Source organism: Poecilia formosa, unplaced genomic scaffold (assembly GCF_000485575.1).
Source record: "Poecilia formosa unplaced genomic scaffold, Poecilia_formosa-5.1.2 Scaffold114, whole genome shotgun sequence".
In the NCBI taxonomy this organism is placed as follows: Eukaryota; Metazoa; Chordata; class Actinopteri; order Cyprinodontiformes; family Poeciliidae; genus Poecilia; species Poecilia formosa.
Genome location: NW_006800053.1, coordinates 1,895,249 through 1,906,291, shown reverse-complemented (window position 1 = coordinate 1,906,291; position 11,043 = coordinate 1,895,249). Strand labels below are relative to the sequence as shown.

The 11,043-nt window shown below is 38.8% G+C and overlaps 1 protein-coding gene across 1 annotated transcript; it reads right to left on the bottom strand.

Moving 5' to 3' along the window:
* Positions 1 to 448: 448 nt before the first annotated feature.
* On the bottom strand, positions 449 to 5,993 carry LOC103143702 (protein Hook homolog 2-like). The gene is made up of 7 exons (XM_007560341.2): positions 5,694 to 5,993; positions 4,682 to 4,764; positions 3,264 to 3,336; positions 3,114 to 3,164; positions 1,238 to 1,370; positions 941 to 1,008; positions 449 to 615 (listed from the first exon to the last, which is right to left on the bottom strand). Exons 1-7 carry the CDS (start codon positions 5,736 to 5,738, stop codon positions 481 to 483), a joined length of 588 nt encoding a protein of 195 aa, XP_007560403.1. The 5' UTR covers positions 5,739 to 5,993; the 3' UTR covers positions 449 to 480.
* Between the last annotated feature and the right edge of the window lie 5,050 nt (positions 5,994 to 11,043).

The window sequence follows — 11,043 nt, the reverse complement described above, 5'->3', positions numbered from 1 at the left end:
GCAAAACATTTCTGGATATTGATTAAAAAGTACAAGTTTCACTGCATTTTTTGATCTTATAAAAGACAAAATAGTTTAAGTGAAAATAATCTGCTGGAGGAACTAGTACTTTATTAAATCTATATTAATTATTGACTTAAATCCAGCTACTATATCTTGGTGAAATGTTACATGTAGGTCAGTTTTGTCGTATTTCGAGCGTACTGAGATATTTGCACCGACTAGACAAAAAAAATCTTGGTAAGACTTAGAGCTTAGAAAGAAAAAGACCCAAATTTTGTCCTTTTTACTGAAAATAAATTTGTTCAGTCGAACAAAAAACAAAAGAAATCGAAAACTAGATGCCTTTTTCTAAATACAGAAAATGTGCAACATCTCTAAGTTTTGTATCAATGAAGAACAACATCCATTTTGAACATAAAGAAAAAAAACAAAATCTGACTATTTAAAGGTTTTTTTATTATTATTTTCTCACCCCTTTTACCTCACAAACATAAACAGACGATCCTCTGCTTCATAATTTCCCTGTACCAACTTTGTGATATTTACCTGGTAGTCAAAGTCTCCGTACGTCTCTGGACTTCCTGGTTCAGATGTCGGTTCCTTTGCTAGAAGCTGAAACCGAGCAGCAGGAAATGAGTTGAAGTGACAGATAAAAACCACGCTGGCAGATGCAGGTCTGCTCAGATTTATTAATATCTCTCATTTGAAGACAATCTTCCTGAGCTCAATATTAATCAACTCCTACAGCGTTGGCCCTCAAAAGCACCAAATCTATTCTTAGAACAGCATAAAGCAGGATTTGGGGGGAGTTATTTCAGTCTAAATGTTTATCCATATGAATTACACCTATGACTAACATCTGGATTAAAACAAAAAACACAAAAAAAAAAAAAAAGAGAGAGAGAGCGAGGAGCGGATGAGTGGGGTACTCACTCACCTCCTGAATGGCTGTCATCACAACATGCTGGACAGATTCCTCAAGTGTCATAATCTGCTTGATTTGCTCTGTTTGGGAGACGATGACAACAAAAGGTGTCGATGTGCAGCCAGACGCAGATTAATGCAAATAATCTTTCCTAAAATGAAACCAGCTCAGGCTCATTAAACCGACGGTTCAAACTTTAAAGTTTATTCTGGGAAACGGGGGGGAAAAGCGTCGTTCACGAGAGTTAAAATAATCTTGTGGATCATTCCTCACAGGTTGACGTGTGGATTTTGTTTATTTTTTTTTTACCTTGTTTCTTTTCGCAGCTGACGGCGCAGCCCAACACGAGCTGCAGCAGCTTGCCCAGCTCCGTCACGTCTCCCAGCTCGCCTATGAGGTTCACGTCTGGTAAATGCTCGTCGGACACCTGCTGACTGAGCACCTGGCCGCGACACACAAAGGTCAAAGGTCACATGTCCAAGCACAGCCATGAACCAAACAGAAGTAGAGAAGTAAGGGGGTGTGGGGGGGCATCTCAAAGAATCACAACATTGTCAAAAAGTTTGTTTTGTTTTTTTTGCAGTATTTCAATTTGAAAACATGGCTTACAGCTGACGGAAACTCATTCGTTTATATGGAGTGTAGAGTATTATATAAAACAAAAAAAAGTTTTTTATAGAAATATTACGGCCATGTCATGTCATGGAGAAGACCGCTGGGACTGACCTTAGTCCAATGAACAGTGGCCACAAAACGTAGCTGCTAACTGCGCCGGCGGCTAACAGATCTAAGCCGGCGTTTCTCAAACCTTTTCAGGCCGAGAAACACTTAACCCATTTAACAAACAGTCACCTGGATCTGCCACCTAACCTGAAACTGGCCCCGTGATGACACATCTAAATATAAAATTCAACCTGAAATGAACATATTAGTCTCTTAACTCACATATTGTTGTTTTGTTTGTTCATTCCTGATGAGAAGAGTGGTGCTGTTTGGTAAAAGTGATGGGCCACAACAAAGCCATGAACATGAAGACCCATCTACTTGGGCATTTTGAGTCATTTACAGATTCTGAAAGTGTGAAGTCTAAACTTTCCAATGACGTCAAAGAAGTGCTATAACATTTAGGGCTATTTGTGATTAAGAAGCACAGTTAAAGTAAAATAGACTTGAGTTGCTGTAGAAGAAAAAAAAAAAACATTTTCAGCACCTATAAATATAAAAATAATCCAACCAATTTCTATCAATCATATTTATTTATAGTATTTAATTAATTGAATTACATCATTTTTAATTAAAAATGTTCAAAGGAATTCCACAGCAGCTATCACTTAGCTTCCTCTGATCATATAATATTCCTGGAGTTGTTTTCTTTCCACCGCTTTCTGCAGCTTTTCGTTTATTTTGAGTGACCCGGCTTTAAGCCAGTTTTCCATCATTACTTATAACACAATCCTTTGGTAACCTAGCTGTAGCATCACACTTTCAGCTCACGTCACGGGAAATAAACGCTCGTTCACATGCAGTACCTCACACCTCGCCCGCGGACCACCAGTGGTCTGGGGACCACAGTTTGAGAAAGACTGATTAGTAGAAAATGTGAACACAACACGAGACCACAGCTTTAAAACATTGTGAATTCTAAAGTTTTGGGGTCCACCCAAGCGTTTTGCACAGCTAAATGGTTGCCATGGAGATTAAAAGATTCCTCAAACATCCATGAAAGAATCAAAGCAAAACTCCAAGTATGTTTTTGATAAGGGAATAACAATATAACATGTAAAGCTCAAAAAAAGTCGGTTTCACTTAACGCCACTACCCCTTTAAAGCATGAATAAACGTATTAATATGTGATTTTAATTGTGTTTGTAATTTAACGAAAGCACCACAATTGCAAAATTGTGATTTCTTTTTCAATATTAGCAGAATATCAACAAAGTTTTGAGCACATCTGTAATGCAGCTACTGTGGTCGACTGGCCAGCAAACCTTCCTAAACCTTTGAGTAATGTACAGAAGATGAGAGACAACAAAGCCAAAAAATAACATTTCAAATATCAATTTGTCTGGAATGATTATAAACAATATAAGCTTCCTGTTTTGAATTAAATCACTTAACTAGATTAACTTTTGATGATATTCTGATTCACTGAGATGAACCGATTAAAAAAAAACAAACATCTTACATCATGGTAATACTCCAGCATGCTTTTCAGGACCTTCTTCAAGTTGCTGACCTAGAAAAACAGAAACAGGAGATGGCACTGTGATTTTTTTTAGTTTTAGTCAAAGACAACAAAAACAAAAAGGATGTTCTGCAGCTCTTCAAACGTTACTTTAAGGCGCCAGTTGGCCTCGCTCTCCTCCTTGATCCTGCCAAGCCACGTCTCATTAAACCAAGAGGGGTCTCTGTTAACGAGAACGCAGAGCTGCAGTCACAGTACATCTCTCTGGACATCATAATCCACAGGAAGCAGCAGCAGCAACACAGCCTTTGTTCTTTTAAACACTGTAGCATTCAAGTAAAGATGCTCATTAAAGCTACATGACAAGCTAATAATGAGAAGGGGAGAAAAAAAAGTCAAAGTGTCCTAAAGTGGAACAACAGCTTTGATGTTAGAACATTTTTAAGCTAGCTGCTCAGACGTAGACCAAAAAAAACTTTTTCCTACAAGCCGAGGTCTTGATTCAAATGCATACGTGAATGCCAAGTGAAACGCAGACAGCTCCAAAAGCAGGACGCGGACTACAGCACAGGGCATTCTGGGTAAATACAACTAAAACAAACACAATATTCTAATTCTAGCAGGAGAAATGGCTCGTTGTCTTTTACCAACAACTAAAGAGAAGTCCTACAATCAGTAAAATATGACGCCTCTACATTTTAGTTTACATTTCGTCAAGGAAGAAGTTGTGCTCAGTGTCTTCTTCAGAGAATTATGCATCACATCCTTGAGCAGATCTTGGTGCAGCGCCACCGCAGGTGAGGAGGGGAACAGGTTTTTCAAAAGGTCTGGCTTGTTTGACACAATGTGGTGTGAAAGAGAACCACACCAGCTGAAAATGTAACAAATGTTGCAACTTTGGTTCCCAATTGAACCGAATCTACTGGACTATCAGGTGTGAAAAGACCTTTAATGATTTTGCCGTTAAAATGAGACAAAAACAAAACAAAAAGATAAAAACAACAATCTGTATCGGCTAAAATCGAAATCAAGCTTTTAAAATATCAGTGATCGAACAGAAATTGGTGCACTCTTAATTAGAACCATTTTTTTACCCAGGCTTGAATAATTATACAAGTGTAAATGTATGTAAAAGAAATTCCATCCCACACTGGGCCAATATTATATGGACATGTTTCAAATATACACATATGATAGTCATTAAAAACATTCTGATAAAGTTCTGATTGAATATTTGACCTTTAATGAGAAATGGTAGACCTCATTTAGAATGGTTGGTTTTCTGGATTTGGTCCAACCTAATTAAAGCTTATTCCATAAATCTTCCATAGGAATGAGGGAAGCTGAACATTTGAACTCCTGATTGTATCAAAGTTTCAATAATCTAGCTTTTAATTTGAGCAGAAGTTTAAGAATTCAGAGACAGTCATCCATTTGTACTGACAAAGAAGAGGACGCAAACTTCTCAGCAGAACTGTAAATTAGTTGGTTTTTTAAAAAGATTTGATTTAAGTTCTTCCTTTACACGAATCAGAAGAGCATAAAGTCTATAAGTACGTAATGCTTACATTCTGTGGAGTACGTGAGCAATGGCCACTCCACTCATTAGATCGTGCTTGTTATCACATGACGGGACCTGAAATGTCTGCAACTGAGAATAAAAACATTAAAATGTTAACATGAGTCGCTTTATATAAACTTAACCATACAGCTGCAAACCAGCTGCTTTGAAATTACTACAAAGTCATTTGGGTCCTACAAAATATGAACCAAATCAAACTGTGTATTTTGTTTCAAATACACAGTTTGAAACTAAATTCAGCCAGAAATTACCAGAAAAAAAAAATTAATCTTTGGGGCACATTTGATTACTTTATAACAAACAGAGGCAGAAAGAAAGACAAAACAGAGCAGTTTGCAAAAGCACAAAGAGGTATGAATCTCAAATCCCCAAATACTCAAACGTATTTCTCTTTAAAGCTTAAATATATCAAATTTTATATTAGAACTTCAGTCTGCAACAGAGGTTCAACAAAACAGTAGTTCTTAATGAAAGTAACTCAAACCGGTTCCTTTACATTCATTTTTAATAAAAGATTTTAAAACTCTACTGCAGACTTGCTATTAATACGAAGCCTGGCATTAATAGCAATACCAGACTTAGTATTAATAGTCGATTTAGTCAATTAATACCAACTTGTGCTCAGTGTGTCACGTTACTCTTTGGGGAAGAGCCAAACAACAAGTGGGTTTTCTCTGAGCTTTAAAGGAAAGTTTAGCATGTTGGAAGCTTACGCCAAGTCGTTTGGGTTTGTTTGTCTAGCAGCTAACTTTGCTTTGGTAAGCAGACCTCCAAGACCATATTGCTCAGTTTGTTTACAGCTCGTTAGCTTGACTGAAGAGCACTTAACACCGTTTCCAAGAACTAGTAACTGCTTGTATGTTATCACAGAGAGTAAAACAGAACGTTCTGTTTTACCACAGGAATTAATTTACGTGAATTTGCCGAACACCTGCTGTCACCTGTTAGCCCCGGGGCAGGTTAGCCTCGCTCGGAAACCTCGCTAACTTCAGACTTACCCAGGTCAACAGCGAGTCGCACAGCTTTGCTTTATCCAGACTCATGCTGCCGAGTGGCGTGAAGCGACAGGCCGACTGGACCTTCGCCGGTTCTGTTGCTCAGGAGTTTGTTTCTCCGGTCCTGACACCTTCCACGTCAGGCCTCTGAGCGCTGCCTCCCGTCCGATTCGCGTTTCACTCCCTCCCTCTGTTATCCACGCGAGCTTCCGTATGAGGACCGTTCCCATGGAAACGGCTTGTGCTACGGGGTCAGCGTGTCTGGTCTCAGTAAATGATGGTAATTTGAGAGTGATGCCGTCGGTTCAGTCAGGTTTGAACGCACTAAAAATGAGGTGGATTTAAACGTTATGTCTTATTTTTACCTGCTTAATTTACCGAGATGTTGTCAATTGAAATATAGAAAAAAAAATCTAATGAAAAAGAAAAATAAATAGGAGCTTTCATTAAGACATTTCGGGTTTACTCTATTTTAAAAATGTATTCATACCCCTGAACTTTTCTACATTTTGTCTTAATTTGCATTATTATGATGAAGTAGCCTATCGCTACTCTTGAGTAAAATTACTGGCTACTTTATCAAATAAAATTTAGGCCCCTAAATCCCTAAATAAAATTTAATTGACGTTTAGAATGTTACAATCCACTGCAAGAAATGGCTGAAGAGAGAGGAGATGCATAAAAGACCGAAAAAACAACCACATTTCTATTCAGTCAGCAAAAAACGAAATTTCAAGAAAATCTGGATGAGATGGGGATGTTAAAAGACAAAAACATACTCTTTTCATATTCAGATACGTTCTTATTGCCAAATCCAAAGTGTTTAATTCTTTCCATGTTTTTTTAATTCCCTTAAAGCACCACTGGATGGCTCTAGTTGACAGTGGGTTTATACAGCTGCATGTTGCACAACTTCTATCTATCTATCTATCTATCTATCTATCTATCTATCTATCTATCTATCTATTTATCTATCTATCTATCTATCTATCTATCTATCTATCTATCTATCTATCTATCTATCACATTCAGGAGGATGTACAGAGTTTTTTTATTTTATTTTATTTTATTTTTTAACCAAACTTGACCTTTTAGTTTCCCCAGTTGGGCGGTTAGCTGCATCTGTTTCCCCAGTTTTCCTGCTGTCCCTGCGTGAGAACTGATCCCCACAGCATGATGCTACCACCACCTGTCCTGTGTGTTCCTCGGTCTTCATGATGCTGTTTGAGGCTGGATTCACAATGAGGTTTAATAACACTCTGGTGAAGGCTACATGCTAATTAGTCATTCTTTTTTCATTGTGGGATTATCACAATTAGGACTCTGAATATACATCTGACACACAATTTTATTTTTTTATTTTTTTGAAAAACAAATAAAAAAGGAAACATGCATCATTTTCCGTCCACTTCACTCTCTTCTGCTACATTGTGTGGGTCTATTCCAGAAAGTTCTGATGTAATACACATTAAAGCTTGTGGCTTTTGGAAGGAGCATGTGTTATAGATAAACTTAAAATGTTTTCATTTTGAAATTCCTGACTGTTTCACAACACTTTGGGATTTCCAGCGTGGCAGACTTTTCACAGGTTTCTGTCAGATTCCTCCCCTCCTGTAATACCAACATGCCGTTCCACACGTACACCCTTTCCACTCCGGTCTCTGTGTCTCACGGTCCACTCCTGCCTCCTTCCTGCAGTCTGAAGTTCCTGTCACAAATCAAACTGCAGTAGCCAATCTTGCTGAAACTCTGCCCACTTCTTTCCTGTTTGCTTTTGCCAAACCCAAAAACCGCAGGTTTGCGCCAAGTCCACCGTGTGATGTGAACACCTGCGTGAGGTGAACTGTCGACCTTGTTTCCTGTCCTTCGCCATCCAAACCGGTCGGGTCAGTTTGTGGCCTAATATCTGGCTTTACCATATTTGTGTGGCTGGAGTTCCTGTTTTTCCAGAAGGTTCTGTAACCCGAGGAATGCAAAGGTTTACCCGATGCGTTTCACCGGATCCAGCTGCAGTGTCTTCAATCTGTCTCTCTAGGTTTGGTGTACTAAAAATGCCCCAAAATTCTTTGAATTGGTTTTATTGTTCGCACACGTTTGGTTATTTTCAGCCAACGACATGTTGGCTGAGTCTCTCACAAACACACACACGCACGCACGCACGCACGCACGCACACACACATGTTTTTGTTGCTATCTTTGTGGGGACTTTCCATTAACTTCCATTCATTTCTACAGCCTAAACCTTACCTTTACCCTTTTCCTAACCCTAACCATCACATACCTAACCCTAACCCTAACCAAAACTCAATTCATACCTTAGNCACACACACACACACACACACACACACACACACACACACAAAAGTGGGGTCCAGAAAGAGCAGTGTCAAAAGAGTGACGGTTCTCAAGTTGGAGCACCCTGAAGGAAGTGAGGTTCGTGATTCCAGGTGGGGGTGGAGGAGTACAGTGGAGAACTTAGTCACTCACTAAGGAGCAGGTCAAGGCTGACTAAGTCCTAAGTGGCGGGAGGTGTGGGAGGGCCACTGGCAAGGCAGAGGCTCACTATTTTTGGCCGGCTACCCCTTCCTCCGGTCTAATTCCTCTTTTCACCCGTTCTCTCTTTCCTTATTCTCCAGATGCGTTTCCTTCCTGAAAGTCGAAAAGCTGCACTTCTCCTCTTTTCCAACCCCTCTCTGACGCACTTGCTTCCCTCTGGGGGGGAACCAGAAGGGTGGAGGTAGCAGGGCCGGCAGCTAAGATTGAGCAATTATATCTTATTTCGAAGTTTGCGGTTTTGTAGTGTGGGGGGAAAAAATGAGGATGGTTCCGCTTTTCTTTTTCTTCTTCTAAAGAAAAAAAAAAGAAGAAATCAATTCTTTAAGAGCAAGCTGCAAAGAATCGTTTTTCACATCATGATAATGACACCTAAGCCACTTGTTTAAGAGATCAATATCTCTCAGTGTGTAGAACGAGGGGTGAGTGTTATGAACTCAAAGCTTTGTCACAATATTTTGTGATGCTGTTTTGATAACGGTAAAGATGATGATAAGAACTATTTATTGCTTTTATTTTTTTAGGTTACTGTATTTGAGACTACATTGCACAACAACAACCACAACCTGGCAAACACAAGTACTAGTCTTGAATAACATAAAGAAGTGTGATTTTTATCACTAATCTGTTCACAATATCTGTATTTTATCACATTTTCAAATTCATTGATATTTATTAATGATTAGTGAATAAACATCAGAGAAAATAGTGAAAATAATCTCGACAGTGCAGGTAGTTTTTTGGGGAGATGTAAACAGCACTTGATTTGTCGTGACAATAACAAATTTTTTTTTTATCATGATAAGAAATGTATCACGATACGATAAATGGTATCGTATCAAGGTTCTCCTAGCAGGATGTCGTCTGCTAAGTAGAAACAACAGCTTCTAAATGTAAAAAATGTGGCTTTTGTGTCTGTTAATCAATTTCTCTGATGATTTTGACCATAGGTTATGGATCAATATCCTGCTAACTGACCCCGACAGTGACTCGTTCTCAGTTTACCGGTAGAGGAAAGTCTCACAGCACCCGGCACTTTATCAAAGTTCCATCGACCTTTGGGACAGAAATGCTGGTGGCATCACAGGTCCTCCACCGTACTTCAAAGTGGTGCTTTCCAACATATTCATATTTAGTTTCACACCAAACCCAAGTGGAGCAACGGTTACCTTAAAGTTCAGCCAGATTAGTCTCATCTGACCAAAGCACCTGGTTATAGTCCCAGGAACATTTAGTAACTCCTGGTTTATTGCTCAATAACATGACAGGAAATTGAGGAGTTGCAGCAAATAACCTTGGACTTGAAGTCAAACCTATGATGACTGTGTTACGGAAAACGTTCTTGGAACATGGAGCGCCTGCTTTGCCCACTAAGCCTCTTGTGCTCCGGAAACTCCACATACTTACACTTGTGTTGGTGGGACAGAAAAGATTCTTTGGCATCGCCCACAAATAGCTGGTTGCCGTTAATAAAGTGACTAATGGTTGTTGAGGAGACTTTGGTGATTCGTTAAGTCCACTCTTTTCTAGTACCGCCGTATAGGTTTCCAGAGAGAATCTTCATACTGCAAGGCAACAGTAGCTGCGTTTCCACTGATCATATATTTGCAATATTTAAAAATACATTTGCTAAATGGAAACACTCCAATTCCAAAAATATAAAATTTTGTACGCTAAATTCAAGTGATTATTATTATTATTTTTTTTTGTTTGGCTGTGTTGAAATTGGTTTATTTCCACAAAATTAAAATGGAAACACTTTTTCCCCGCATCACACGAGTCACATGATCAACAACCAGATGTTGCCACGAAGCAGAAAACGACAGGAGGCAGCTGCAGCACGATAGCGCCGCAAGTTTCTTAATGACTTATCGCATGAACAAAGTTAATCACGAGATTTTAGTTGCTTTTCTTATTTAATGGAAACACAGCAATTGTGAAATTGTGTTTTTTGTGTGTTTGTTTTACATTAGCAGAATAGCGACAAAGAGACAAAGCTAGCTCTGCACCATGCAGACCCTCAGTTGGCTTGCAGAAAATGTCTAATAGTTATAGCTTTGGTGACCCCTGGTGGTCACTCTTTACTAGTTCTGAGCTTTGGAGCGTTTGTTTCCCTGTGTGTGTGGCTAAGGATAAACTGGGTCTTCCCCCAGATAAGACTCTGTGTCATGTCATATTCTGTATAAACCCAGTCAAACATAATTTTTTTTTCAATAAATGTATTGAAATTAAAGGATAAAGTTTGAGATGATGCTGTTGCAATTGAATATTAAGTTATTTTAAAGCTTTTTCCAGATTTTTACCAAGGTTGCAGGAAAATGCACACTCTACAGATATCTGTAAACAGATGGTTAAAGAAATGCACCTTACAACAGAAAATTCCCATAAATTTTACATTATTTTCTTCGTTAAATGTGCGAACAAACACTTAAGTTACTGTATTTGGAAAATTTCATTTTAAAGTATGTTCACTTGTGTGTCCAGAAGCACCTGTTTGCAAACTATATAAACATTTTTAAATAGAAGCAAAACTCTTGAAGGTTTTTTAAGATACGTCTTATACTAAAAGCGTTATTAGAGTAGTGGTTCACATGACCCCTAACGTGTTTTTGCAGATCCTTACGGCCTGTTCGGGATCCTCGGCTCATCCTTAGACCATTGTTATAGGCATGGCTGATCCCAGACACTTGGAGCTGGAATGTGTTGGCATGCAATTTGTTTCCCAGGTGTCACTGGGGGAAAAAAAAAAAAAAAGGAAAAACAACAAACCCACAGAACAGAGATGGATAGACCACAAAAA